Source organism: Danio rerio, chromosome 1 (genome assembly GCF_049306965.1).
Source record: "Danio rerio strain Tuebingen ecotype United States chromosome 1, GRCz12tu, whole genome shotgun sequence".
Taxonomy (NCBI): domain Eukaryota; kingdom Metazoa; phylum Chordata; class Actinopteri; order Cypriniformes; family Danionidae; genus Danio; species Danio rerio.
The window spans coordinates 27,606,332-27,621,466 of record NC_133176.1 but is presented as its reverse complement, the minus strand read 5'-3'; the positions used below and the strand labels follow the sequence as shown (position 1 = coordinate 27,621,466).

The window sequence follows — 15,135 nt, the reverse complement described above, 5'->3', positions numbered from 1 at the left end:
TAGTGTTTTGCTAATTGGGTGTGTGGTTGTGCTAATTGTGTGTACTGTTTTGAAAACACGGGCCCTGTTTTGAAAATCGTGCTTAAGCAATCCAAAAAAAACTGTAAATTAATGTTGTTATTTAAATAAATATAATTAAATGAGAAATTAATTCCTCCTCCTGAGTTTCTTCAAGGAGCAACATTGGTCTTGAGTAGTGTTTGGTGGATTTACTTTAGATTTGTTCTTTGTTGATGTTAGCCTACTCTTATCATAAAGAAGTAGAAGTGCTAAAAGTTCATTCAATCATTCATTTTCTTGTCGGCTTAGTCCCTTTATTCATCTGGGCCACAGCAGAATGAACCGCCAACTTATCCAGCAGGTTTTTACGCAGCGGATGCCCTTCCAGCTACACACACATTCACACACACACTACGGACAATTTAGCCTACCCAATTCACCTGTACCGCATGTCTTTGGACTGTGGGGGAAACCGGAGTACCCGGAGGAAACCCACCCGAACACAGGGAGAACATGCAAACTCCACACAGAAACGCCAACTGAGCCGAGGTTCAAACCAGCAACCCACCAACCTTCTAGCTGTGAGGCGACAGCACTACCTACTGCGCCACTGCCTTGCGTAGAAGTGTAGTAAATGTGAAACGTGTGTTTCTTATAGTAAAAAAGTGTGTTTTTTAAAAGTTAGTGTATAGTTTTTACAAGAGTGTTTAATTATGCAAAGGATCTGTAGTGTTTTGCTAAGTGGTGTGTGGTTGTGGTAATTGTGTTTACTGTTTTGAAAACATGGGCCCTTTTTTGAAAATTAAAAAACGAATACTGCGAAGTTTATTGTACGAATTGACAAGGATTATTTTATAGAGTTCTGGGATGGGATGTGTAAATACCCTGTTGATATTTAGAAATCTTCTTGTGTTTATCTTTTTAAACACGATTTTTCCCGCATAGTGAATCTTTGACGATGGTGTGTATATTTTGGGTCCTGTTGAATGCTTATTAAAAATAAAAACCTTTAATAAAATCTATGTGCTGTTTACATGTTATTGTTCATATTTTACAAGTGTTCGTTCTACCCCTATGAAGATAACAAATACTAACAACCCTGTTATAAGAGAAATATTTTTTTTCTGCTTATAAATATATCAACTCAGGCTAGAGTGTAAGAAAGATTTCTGTAGTACAACATATATTGCTTTTATTACATTTTTAAATTCGTATATTATTACGTGTTTTCAATGTAAGTGCTTATATTTATATTAGCGAGCCCTTGTTAGAGTGCAAAGACCGGCAGTCAAGTGAGAAGTTCAGGAGGCATGGTTGATTTGATGTAAAAGCGTTTGGTTGGAAGCTTGATTCCGCGGCTCTGCCTCTGGCTTCATCAGCCACTCTTCAATTTCAGCAGTCTTATGCAACAGTTTGTGCCTGTCATGAGGCGTTTTGCCTTTAAAGCGTTCAATGGGAAAAGGTGCTGTTGCATCATCCATATTTTTTACAGTCATTGCACTGGACTTATTGTGCAGATGCTTTACAACATAATAATGGAGAGATGACTGGTGATTTGAAGTCCCGTTCCCTCTCAGACAACTTGGGTTACACATGTAACCTGAGTTGTTTTTGTGGTATTACAAAACATATTTTCAATGTGCCTGTGTACCTGGCTTCCTGGTCTGAATCTAACACATCCAAGCTCTGAATCTTGTATTTCAAAGTCTAAGAGACTTCTACAGTATGCATTTTTTCTTTTTTCACTAAGAAGCAGCTCTTTATATTTCCCCTGTATGTTTCTGTATTTTTCTTTGAAATGAATTCACAAATTGCTTTATCCCCCTATAGGGTGGATAAAAGCTCTACTCAATCAGATATTAGTGAAATCCTCCCAACTCAGGACCCCTGCCATTTCCAGACTTGATAATTTGGATCTACCTCGTTGCTTTAGAATTATAACTCAATTTTATACTTGCGACTGGTTTGACAGAATCACCTACAGACCCTGTGATCATATTTTTGGATGGCATATCCAGTTGCCTGAGGGGTTTGAATAATTTTTTGTAGTGCAACATGAACTGACTTACTAGGCCCACTTTTGCATTGCCAGTGGAAACTGTGGAGTCACATCTACATGGATGTGTTTTGTCTATGGCACATTATGGTTGGAGAATGAGCAAGAAATGCAGACTTTGGTGAATGTAGTTAATGTTTGTTGTTAATGACCTGCATTCTAAATAATCTAATGTTGGGGCTATTTGCACAAACCTTCTTTGTTTTGTCCAAATAACTTTTATTTATTATATATTTATACAAATATCTTACTATTTTTATTTTTATACATTTGATAGTTTAACACTTACATTTTTAATATGCTGCACACCTACAAATAGATGAATGTGATGTGCTTTAAAAGATGTTATATATCATACACGACTATCACATATCAAAGCCATTTTTTCATGCTGAGTTATTTAATCCAACAGCAGGTGTTCGCTCGGCCAAAGGTCAATTTCAAAACAGCTGTCAATCAAATAAAAAAAATCAGTAGTAAGTATTTTTATTTTTTTTTGTCACATGACATTTACTGTATGATTACTATTTATAATGAGCTATCCCTGGTTTCAAGAGGCTGCATTTGTGATCTGAATTTAATGATTGTAAACAAGCAACTGCAAATAATGCAATATTTAGTCAGTTACTGTATGCAATATGCAGAACTAGGAACAAATGCATTTTATTTGTGATAATATAGAGTAGTGTTATTTAAATAAAAGTTCATTTTGAAAACTCTTGTATCTTAACAACAATTAAGTTTTTTTTATTTATATTTTTAATCTGTTTTTATTTATATCATTAATCTGTAACTATGATTGTGTATGGATATTAGTTTTTCTTAGTTGTTTACACACAATTACTTGTACTACAGAAATAATTACAGCAACATGTAACATGCACCAACCCCCTGAACTATTTTTACTAAACTAAAATCACAATTCCTGCTTCACACTCAAATTGTATGTTTAAAACACACTTTTTTCAAAACACTACACACAATTCTTTGCATTTGGCACAATTTTCATGCAGAAACTCTCTGGTTTTCACAAGGAACACACTGTCATTCACAATTGTAAAGTCAGTTGTCCTACATTGCATACTAAATCATCACATGAGTAAACACCTATCACACAGAATTTCAATTTAGAAATCAGAGCTCATCTGGTTCATAACTGGTTCACTGCCCACTCACAATTTTTAGTTGTTTATCTCCCTCCATATTCTCCATTCCTCAAACCTATTGAGGATTTTTTTTTCTGCCTGGACATGGAAAGTATATGACGGAAATCCACACACACGCTATAGTAGTTGATGCTTTTCATGGCTGGATTCGCCATGCGAGGTGACATTTCCCCCGCTGCTTGGCCAGACCAAAACAGAAAAGAGGTTGCAGTATAGCTGTTTTTATTATTATTATTATTTATTTATTTTACTGTAACTGTATTTAGTAAATACTTCTGTTTTTGGCATATTTAGACCCCGATATCTGCAACTTTGTGTTGGTTGGGATGAACAATGTGTACACTGTATTTGTGGGGAAAATACAGTAAAATATATTTGGTATTTGTTTGTTTTGTATAAAAACAATACTCTGAAATATTTTACACTTCTGTATGCACTTGTACTTCTGTAGGCCTACTGTCTGTAGTAAAGTGTAACACTGAACAAAAAAGACTTACAGAAAGTCATAATGATGAATGGAGAAGAAGTGGTCATAGTGTTTTACATTACAGTTTTTCTTGTTCGCTTTAATACAGTCGTCAACTAAAACTCCACATTTTCAAAACATTAAACACACAGGCCTAAACAGCGGCACTCATGGTCAAAAATGACACATTTTGCTTGCACATATGCTTTGATTAAATATATATTGAATTCTTGATATTTTTCAAACTGTGGCTGAAAACTGAAATACTGTATATATATAAAAAAGACAAAAGTAATAAAATACTGTAAATATTAGAGAAAACACATGTAAACTAATATACAGTCAAATCTATTGGGAGTATAGGACATAGCCATATTGACCTCCTCCATCAATGCTGTCACAGAACAACACAGACCTTCCATCGTTTTTATAAGGTTTGCAGACTGATTGCTAATTGAAGATTTGTGTGAAGGAGTGTCAAACCGGTGCTTCAGTGATTTCATACTGATGTTGGTAGTTTTTAATAGTTAGGAATAGATGGTTTCTGTTTGGTTACCATAACTAAAACAATGAAGTTTGGACTGCTTGAATGAAATCTGTGTTAACTGTTTTGAAAAATGGTGGGGAAAATCTGTCATCCCAATGAGAAAGGGTTTACACATTTGCAAGACCTGTCTTCTGCTCTGCTGGGATAGTGATAATGAAAATGAAGTGGAACATATTTCCTTTAACCAGGTCAAAGCAAACAAGAAAAACTGTAAGCACACCAGTGTTCAACTGTTCTTATAAATGTCTATTCATGTGATGGCTTGTGTGTGTCATTTGAAAACAAAAGACCATTTTGAGAAGAAATCACATTGTTTTGAGTTTCATTTTGCAGAAGAATTAAAGAGTTTTGACCAATGTGTGTGTATTTTGTGATTTGTGTGTAGAGTTCTGACAATATAAGACCTGCTTTCAGAAAATGTGTGTAAACAATTGGGAAAAACTGTAAGACATAAATGGCAATGAGACTGGGAGGACAACCAGTAGTAGAAAATATGGCCTACAAAGTATGGTATGGAAAACAGCCACCACACTGTTGTGTTTGGCTTCCAGGACACAAATGCTAGTTTAACATTTAGACACAAACATTGAATACCATTCCTTGTAGAGAAAGCAGAAGAGCTGATGGCTTTCCAGACAGTACTGCAGACTCCCTAATGAGGAAGAGGAAAGAAGTCTCAACGTGCTTTCATAAATTTGGGCAAATTTGGAAACGACCAAATATATATATATGGATGACTTAGGTTTTCATTCATTCATTCATTCATTCATTCATTCATTCATTCATTCATTCATTCAATCATTCATTTTCTTTTCGGGTTAGTCCCTTTATTACAGTTTTTTTGGATTGCTTAAGCACGTTTTTAAAACAGGGCCCGTGTGTTCAAAACAGTACACAGAATAAGCACAACCACACACCCAATTAGCAAAACACTACAGATCCTTTGCATAATTAAAAACTCTTGTAAAAACTATACACTTATGTTTAAAAACCACAGTTTTTTTACCATAAGAAACACACGTTTCACATTTACTATACACTGTTTGCACGAGTTACACTTTGCTGTGATAAACCTATGAATGCTGAATCCATCCTTGTATTGCTGCTTCCTCCATCTGATCACAGGCCTCCTCTATGGGTTGGATGAGGGTAACCTTAGCCAGACAGAGATCATATACCTGTAATGTGTATTTATATAGCACATTTATTGTGTATGGTCACACACCCAAAGCGCTTTACAATCATAAGGGAGGGGGGGTCTTTCCACACCACCGCCAGTGTGCAGCATCCACTTGGATGATGCGACGGCAGCCACAGGACAACGGTGCCAGTGCGCTCACCACACACCAGCTATTGGTGGAGTAGAGAGACAGTGATAGAGCCAATTCGGTGGAAGGGGATGATTGATTGGGAGGCCATGATCGCAAGGGCCGATAGAGGGACTTTAGCCAGGACACCGGGGTTACACCCCTGCTCTTTCACGAGAAGTGCCATGGGATTTTGAATGACCACAGAGAGTCAGGACCTCAGTTTAACGTCTCATCTGAAAGTTGGCGCTCACGGACAGTGTAGTGTCCCCTTCACTTTTACTGGGGCATTAGGACTCACGCAGACCACAGGTTGAGTGCCCCCTGCTGGCCTCACTAACACCACTTCCAACAGCAACCTAGTGTTTCCTAGTGGTCTCCCATCCAAGTACTGACCAGGCTTAGCCCTGCTTTGCTTCAGTGAGTAATCGGTCTTGGGCTGCAGGGTGATATGGCTGTGACGTGTGTGTCCCAGACAATGTTTTGCATATGATTGATTTGATTAGCTGCTGTTACTGTATGTTGTACAATTGGTCCAATTGGTGTAAGTATGAGTGCTGTGTTGTAAGGGTCCATATGGGCATGGCAGTGGAGGACCCCATTCTTTATAATGGCTGCACAGAGTGTACATTTGCCCCACGTTGCCCTGGGACATTGACTATAGCCCTGCCCCTGTGGCCAATGATGCTTCTTCCCCTTCTTCATGTTCTCGTCAGGTTGAACCCAGCCTCATCTACATAAATAAACTCATGCTGGATCTCCTTTCCATCCATTTGTGAAACTACATGAATAATAGTGTCAGGCAAAATTGTGTAGTTCAGTGTAGATCTAGCATTACATATTACAGTCCATAAAAGATTATGAGACCTTAAGCAAGATCACACTGCTAAAGTGAATACATACCTCTGCATAATCATGCCGCAGTCATTTCACCCTTTTAGAATTGTGCACACACATCCACACACACTCACGCTCATACACTACAATTTAACTTACCCAATTCACCTGTAGCGCATGTCTTTGGACTGTGAGGGAAACCGGAGCACCCGGAGGACACCTACGCGAACACAGGGAGAACATGCAAACTCCACACATAAAACAGCCGAAGCTCGACCCAGCAACCTCCTTGCTGTGAGGCGACCGCAATACCTACTGCGCCACTGCTTCGCCGGTTTTCATTCATTCATTCATTCATTCGTTCATTCATTCATTCATTTTATTTTCATTTTCGGCTTAGTCCCTTTATTCATTAGGCGTCGCCACAGCGGAATGATCTGCCAGCTTATCCAGCACATGTCTTACGCATTGTATACCCTTCCAGCTGCAACCCATCTCTGGGAAACATCCATAAACACTCATTCACACACAAGTGAACCCACGCAAACACAGGCAGAACATGCAAACTCCACACAGAAATGCCAACTGTCCCAGCCGAGACTTGAAGCAGCGACCTCCTTGCTGTGAGGCGACATCGCTACTGGTTTTTATATAAAATTAATTTTTTAAATATACAGCTTAATGCCGATGAGTAAATTATATTATTAAATTGATGCAAATATAGTATATCAAACAATAAATGAAAATATTTTACAACAGTTATTATAGGGCCCTGTAAATTTGTGATACAGAAAACATGGCTGCAATTTGTTAACTTCGTAGATTTTGTGAATACATTAAATGCACTACAATAAACTATTTGTGATGCGGACTACTATCTTAAAAAATGCTATTTAAATATTATCTATATGTGAATTTTGGTGTGGTTATGCATACTTGTTCATTTGTGATACTTTGAGGTGTTTTTTTTAATCAATCATCTCACTAAATGAAGACATAAAATTCTTGAAGACATTTCCACAGCTTGTGAGGAAAACTTTGCCTTTAGGACTAACTACACAATTGTTATTTTAGATTGGACAATGCATTTTCATTGATTGATTTATTGATTCATTGATTGATTCATTCATTCATTCATTTATTCATTCATTCATTCATTTACCTTTGGCTTAGTCCCTTTATCCATTAGGGGTTGCCACAGGGGAATAAACCTATAACTTAACCAGCATATGTTTTACACAGCAAATGCCCTTCCAGCTGCAACTTAGTACTGGGAAACACCCATACACACTCACACATACACTATGACCAATTTAGTTTATTCATTCAACCTGTAGCACGTCTTTGGACTGTGGGGGAAACTGGAGCACCCAAAAGAAACCCACACCAACACAGGGAGAACATGCAAACTCCACACAGAAATGCCAACTGACCCAGCTGGGGCTCGAACCAGTGACCTTCTTGCTGTTAGGCGACAGTGCTAACCACTAAGCCATCGTACTATCACCGAACATGCATTTTGATAAAATAAAATAAAACACATGGTGAAAAAACTAATGCAGAAAAGTCAATACATAAAAAAAGAATCTGAGGTAAAATAACACTGCTTTATTGAGCCCTCAATTAGAATATTTGTAAAGATTTCAAATACTGCAATATCTCCATAACATTAATAAATTTGTATATTTTACATGTAACATCATTTTTGTAATGACCATAAGCAGTACACTTAATCTATAAAAAAATAACATTTTAAAATATGTACTACAAGTTAATTAATTGTTTGGCTGTGTTGTGTAGAAATAGAAAAGTGTTGTCAAAGATAAGAAGCCCTTCAAAGCATAAGGCTCTCTGTGGTCACTTGAATAATGGGTCTCTTAACATCTTTTGACAAGTCACTGACATCAGCATTTGAAGCCCTCTCCAGGATGACAAGGCGACTCTTCGCTTCCACACAGATATGAACTGCTATCATAGTACCTGCTGTACTTCTCCATATTTGAACAGTCAACAGCACACGGCAGCTCTTCTACTGCAGGCGTAGGACAGAGAAGAAGGAGGAGGGAGAGGTGAAGGACCTCCTGTGTGTCAAGTGGAATCTGGGGTGCTGAGCAGGCAGAGCGGAGGGGGAAAGTCTCCTTGACGGTGCAGACCAGACTCAGCAGACACCAAGCAAGACAGGCACGTAAGACAAACCTTCTCCAAATCTGTCCTTCAGTCTATCTGTCTTTGTATCTGTCTGTGCTTTTCTTTTTCCTTACCTCTTCTCTGATGGTCATATTTTACTCTTGTCAGATGTTATCTAATAAATATCAGTATAAAATAAACTGAAAAACCTTAAATACTAATTGGTATTTGTTGCATTTGTGGAGAAAATAAAATCAATCACAGTAACAAAGAATTTATTTTTTTTATTTAAAAATAAGGGATTTTATTTCAATATTTGATTAGTTTGCTGGTGTGCAAGCGATTTTTTGCGTGAGCATGTCTTGACGGTTAGAGTGGCCGAACAGAAATAACTGAGCAATTCTGGAAGATCTAAATTTAAAGATCAAGATCTAAATGTCCTCACAAATTGACAGAAGGACTATTAAGTTTTGTTGTTGGCTGTGCGTGCAGAGCTGTTCTAATGTACACTTAAAAGCAATGAGACTAGATTGTGGCTTTTTTTTTTCTTTAAGATTATCATTGGTTCTTAATAATTATGATATGAATGGAGTAGTATGTTAAATCAGCATTTGAAAGCTGCCTAAATAAGAGTGTGTCCCTGCATTAGTCCTAGGGCCACTGGTTTGATGGGCACCAGCATGTGTCAGTAGAGATTTGTCATACGATCTCTACATTAAATAGTGGACACCACCTCTCTCTCTCTCTCTCCCTCCCTCTCTCTCATCTAACCGCAGTGTTAGCACTGACACCGTTTGCACAGAGACCCACTTTAGCCAAGAGGTTTTATGACCTCTCGCAATGTTTGTTCACCTGAAAAAGCTTTCGGTAAGCCAGGCTGCCTTAGACTAAGCTGATTGTAAAAAACTCAATGCCCATTAGAATTGTTTATTGCTTAATTGATAAATTGATTGATTTTGCAAAGCTGTGAGGATAATTTGCCTGGATTTAGTGTAAGTGTGCTAATGTTCTCCACAATTATTTGTGAGACTCCCTAATGCTTATTTCTTATTTAAAACTATATTTAAGTACACTTTAATATATCATTAATCATTATATTCTGATAAATAATGATGGATCAGCTATGCTTTTCTAATATAAATTTTGCAGTCATAATTGCTTTGATGTCTATGAATATGTATCTGAAAAGAGAGAAGTTTAATCATTTTAATTACTGGCTAATTATTTTGCTCTGAATATTTAGAGAAACAAGACATTGTAAGCTAACAAAACACACAGTGCTCATTCACCTTAAGTGTTAAAGTATCTAAACAGTGCTTCAGTAATAGTAAAATAAAGTAGAATGCTGAAATGCTTACCGGTAACATATCAAAAGTTTAAACATTGTTATTTATCTGTTTATAACCACAGAGAATGAGTGCATTAACCATACTGATTATAACATGACAAGTTTTAAGATGAATTATGATCACATGCTGCATCGCATTGCATCAAATGCATGGAGCAGTCTGGGAAATTTAAATTCCTGAAAGTAGTTCCTGTTTTGTGTTGTGTCATTAATTTTCTCATGCCGTTTTCTTTTTTTTCTTGTTCTAAATTTTGTTTCACAGGACTAAAATGGAGATACAGTTGGCATGACAGCTGGAAAAAAGTCAACCCTAAATGTAAAAATAACACTGCTTTTTACTGTGGCCAACAGCAAGAGGGTGTTGATTTTTAAGACGTGTCAACAAAAGGGTCAGAAGGTAACACTGGTTAGCCACAGTATATCTAAATGACAGATTTCGGGACAGGAAAGACATTGTACACCACAAAGTAAGTCAGGATTTACACTCTCATCAAAGACATTTCAATGCTCAGAAACAAAGTACCACTTTGAGCTACATCAGAATATCTTATTATTAACTAAATAACTTTGAGACAATGGAGCATCTTCCACAGACAAAAGGCAAAGGAGTTTTGATGTTTGCCAAGAGGCGTCAAAGGATGGATGAGATTTCTGCAGAACATGAGGAAATGAGACGAAAAGGCATACCAGTTGATGCAATTGAGGAAACAAAAAGGGAAATTGTGATGCCTCCTCCTCAAGAAAGTAAACAATCCCCACAAGATTTCTATGCAAGGCAAGAGAAGCATTATCAAGGGCAGCCATTTCAGCTACAGATGTTGCAACAATCAGCAAACAGCATGAATGGTCTGGATCCACACCAAGGTTCGGCTGTTCCAAAACCCCTTGTGTCCAACAGAACTGCTAAACCCTTCTTTAGCGGTCATAATCAAGGCCAAAAAACTTTTTCACCAGTTAGAGGTGTCTCAAGCCCAACATCTAAAAAACCTGAAAACATATTCAAGGTTCCTATTCCGGTAAACACAACACCAAACGTTTGGTCTCCCACATCAGACGTTATTGCCTCTCGTGATGAACGTATTGCCATTCCTGCTATTAAGACAGGGATCTTGCCAGAAACAAAAAGGAGAGGAGCAAACAAGACAGACTTAAAAGAAAGGCCTCTACATCAGAAGAAAAGAGATGAAAAGTCCTTAACAGAGTTCGTTCAAGAGGAGGACCTTCTCAGTCTAGGCGCTGAAGCATGCAATTTCATGCAAGCTCCAACAGTCAAGCAGAAAAATCCTCCACCTGTCCTACCCAAACCTGTTATCAACCCAGCTCACCCTCTCTGGTCTGCAGATGGTCATGCCGTTTCAACGAGCCTCCTAATGACATCAAGTTCAGCTCAAGCTATGGGGCACAATCAGGTGCAGGCGGGCCATACAAAACAGCACCCTGCTGCAGCCTGGACTCCAGAACCACATCAGACACCACATAAACTTCGTGCTGGTCCCTCCAAATCCAAAACCCCATGGATAAAGTCACAAAGTGAAGAGAACTCTGTTGCTTCCTGCCCACCCCAACATCTTAGCACATACCTTCCAGCATCAAAGGCCCCATCAGCTTCTCATCAAGAGTATTCATCAGAAACAGGTGCATCTGAGGGTCTGAACCTTAAAGGAAAAGGAGCTGAACTGTTTGCACGGAGACAAACTCGTATGGAAAAATTCATTGTGGACAATGAGACTGTGCGAACCAATAAGGTCAGACCCTCATCACCAACGCTCTCAATGCCAAGCACCTGGAAATACTCTTCTAACATCCGTGCACCACCTCCAGTGTCCTACAACCCTATTTTATCACCCTTTTATCCCCTTGCAGCAGTTAAACAACCCCCACCTGCGACTAGTCCAAAGACAAAGCCGAAGGTAAACAAGGAGAAGAAGAATCCTCCCCCCAAGCATCTCAATGTTCTGGATGTCATGAAACATCAGCCTTACCAGTTGGATTCCTCCCTATTCACCTACAACTTTACACCAGAGGTTGAAGAAGCAGTTTCTCCTAAAGACTCAAAGCCAACTTCAGCAAATAGTTCTTCCAAAATTTCACAAACAGATAAGCAAAATCCATCTAAAGCCACTGGAGAGGTAAGTGCTGTATACCCGTTTGTCCGCCAGACTACATCAAATGAGACTGCTGCTGTTGCCCCACAACAATTAGATGGAAAACAACTTAACATGTATGATGGTACTAGAAACAAAGGCATCTTCAGTGTCCGTCTGCCTCCTGGTAGCTCTGGTGGCAATGTTTCTGTAGGATCTTCTGCACTTGAAAATAATCAATATGCTTCACGATCTGTATTACCAGTTGCCCCAAGACCAAAGTTTTCAGCCAAAAAGTCGAACATGACAGGCAAGCAATGGAAACCGATGATTCTGCAACATTAATTGAGCTTTAAAAGGGTCATGACATGGTGTTAATTAATTAAAATTTAATTTTTTCATTCACATGGTCATTAAAATACTTTTAATTATTGCTTTTTAGGTTAATGCGTGTTTCTTTTGAGCTCAACGCATAATACTTGCAAATATTTCTGTGATTTAGGGTATAAAATGATTTGATTAGATTAATATTCTTGATTTTATTAGCTTCACAATTTTCTTGTTATGTTTCCATGTGATACAAAATGGGAGTTGAATTTATTTTTAAACAGTTTTTTTTTTCTTTTTTTTAAATAAGAGTTTTGGCAAATATCAAACCTGTTTCCTTTTCCCAATGAAAAAATATTTGCTAGCATTAAATGCTATGTTTAGGTTCAGTGTCAGAGCAATACACTAAAAATGCATCCCTCTTTTGCTATATCATTAGATATTAGGTTTGGAACTTTTTCACAGATTGCATTTCAACAAGGTTGTATTTTAGACTTCATCAGACATTTTTTTAACATTGTTTTATTTAGTTTTCTTTGGAAACTCAGGCCAGCCTAAAATATAATTCAGAGATATTTACTATTATTATGTGCTTTGTAAATTATAAACTATTTGTAATGTGTTTAGCAGACCCTTCTGTTCAAATACTGAGAAAAATACGTATGTATAAAATTTGCTCATTCATTTGTCTCAAGTCAAATATGATTGAACTGTATTACTACTTTTCTGGTTTCTTCTTTTCTTGATATTTCAAAACTACTGCATTGCCTGATCCTTCACTTTAATAAAATTTTCCATCTTTCTTTGCTTTATTTGTCTTTTTTGATCTTTCCCGCATTTCACCACAGCTCATTTTCTACACACATCCACTTGTCCTACAAAGACACATTGTAGTCTTTAACGGGTCTAGTCTTTATTCTGTGTGGCTGATTTTATTCTTCACTTGTTGATATGCTGTGGGAAGCTTGCAGAGACTTGGGGCTGTGGCTTTTTAAACTTTGCACATTGCTTTTTTTAAAAATAGCTCCACCATGTTTGAAACGCACAAGCCTTATTACGACCAGCTTTGCAATATGATCTAACCAGAAGTGCTAAAATAACCTCACTCCCTAACTCAACCCTAAGGCTTTAAATGTTGTAATGACAGCACTACATGTCAGCAGTATCATCTCATAAAGCAAATTGCATAATAATTTCAGACAAAAATGTATAATTTCAAAAGAAAATCATCTTAAAGCTGTTTTTTGTCAGTGATATTCCTCCCTAAGTATAAACATTTAAATAATTTAGAGAAAGTTTTGTTCATTTAAAATATATTAAAGTTTCATTTAATCTATTAGGAATAGAAATAAAAACCTTGGTCCCACTTTATATTAAGTGTCTTTAACTAATATGAACTCACACTGAAATTATTAATTTCTTACAAAGTACTTATTGCATAAATACACCTTTTTACATTGTTCTTATGATTGATTAAATACATGCATGTAGTTACATCTGTAATTAATATCTAGTTACATCTTTAACTACACTGTTGACCATCCCTTACACCGTAACCCACCCTTAAACCTACCCGTACCACCAAAATGTCCCCATCCCAATTTAGAAGCACCAAAATTGTTGTGCAATACATTATGAACACAGTTAGTGTGTTGTATTTATATTTTGATTCAAGTACATAGTAGTTAAGGCCACTTAATATAAAGTGGGACCAAAAGCTAAGCTCACATTTGTGAGTATATACACCTATTTTTGCATTTATTTAATTAAAATGTGATATACACTTAATTTGATTGTTTTTATTATAATATTAATGACTTTTTATGGTAAATAAATTGTATACATTGATATCTATCAGCAAGTTAGTGCAAATTATTGCTGTGAGTGCAAATTATGATTCCGAAATGATCCTGTGCCAATCAAACCTGACCTCCTTTAAACTAAAATGAACATTATGTCTCTAAAAAGCACTTGCAGACACAGTCCAGATGAGGGCAGTCTTAGTGCATGATATAATTTTCTTTGGAGTAAATGGTCTTTTGAGCAACTCAAGATCTAAAACAGTCTCTGTTTCAATGTGAAATGTGTGCATTTAAAAAGAATCTACTGTGTCAAACAGTGCATACTGAATTATTTTACTAGTACTGATAAACGTGAATGTATATCTTTCATTTTCTGTAGGGTTTCAGCCGATGCCGTTCCTTGTCATCTCCAATGACCCATAATTTGCTGAGCAGGCAGTTTTCATGGGTAGAACAGCCCAAAACACCACTGTCGTCTATGGAAGCGCTTGCTTCAGTGCCTCTAAATGAGTCCAAAATGTCTGCCACTCATAGAAAATCATTACCAGAAACACCAGCAGAATGGAAGGAAAGAGTTTTCTACGAGTCACTTGGTGGTCCACAGGATATGCCCCCTGTTGTAGCTGTTACATCCTGCATCAACAGCTTTTTTTCAGTGCCAAAAGATCCTGTCGTACATGGGACGACTTTTTGTCCTTCACAGCCTCTGGTGACAAGCAAAAGGTACAGCAGAGGTAGTTCTCTGCCAAACAGTTACACACTTCAAAAAAACCATCCACAGTCACATAGAGTCAGCTGGAAACTGTAATCAAATTAATATCGTAGTCAAATTCAGTCAGAGAATAGAGCTTACAAAAAGTATTTTATGAGTTGTTTGATGTTTATCCATGTATGCCCATAAACGTTTTATGTGTGTGTTTTTGCTGTTGTTTTAAAATTGTTTTGATGTTTTAAAATTGGCTACTGAAAAAAAACTGTTATTCTGTGTCTTTACTTTGTAATTTAAGTTTAAAACTAATATCCTGCAAGATAACTAATAAAATGTGATTTACTATTATCATGGCAAAG

The 15,135-nt window shown here is 37.1% G+C and overlaps 2 protein-coding genes across 6 annotated transcripts in view; one reads left to right on the top strand and one right to left on the bottom strand.

The window, feature by feature from the left end:
• The window catches only part of LOC137490010 (uncharacterized), a 692,802-nt gene that overhangs the window by 372,626 nt on the left and 305,041 nt on the right, over positions 1 to 15,135 (bottom strand). The gene's annotated exons all lie outside the window — the stretch shown is intronic.
• synpo2b (synaptopodin 2b) lies at positions 8,497 to 13,073 on the top strand. Of its 2 annotated transcripts, none has more exons than XM_068221294.2 (2): positions 8,497 to 8,560; positions 10,117 to 13,073. In XM_068221294.2, the coding sequence occupies exon 2, from the start codon at positions 10,430 to 10,432 to the stop codon at positions 12,281 to 12,283; it is 1,854 nt and encodes a 617-aa protein (XP_068077395.1). In that variant the 5' UTR covers positions 8,497 to 8,560; positions 10,117 to 10,429; the 3' UTR covers positions 12,284 to 13,073. The 2 variants fall into 2 exon arrangements, with proteins under 2 accessions (XP_068077395.1, XP_017211588.1); XM_017356099.4 differs by having other exon boundaries at positions 8,497 to 8,564.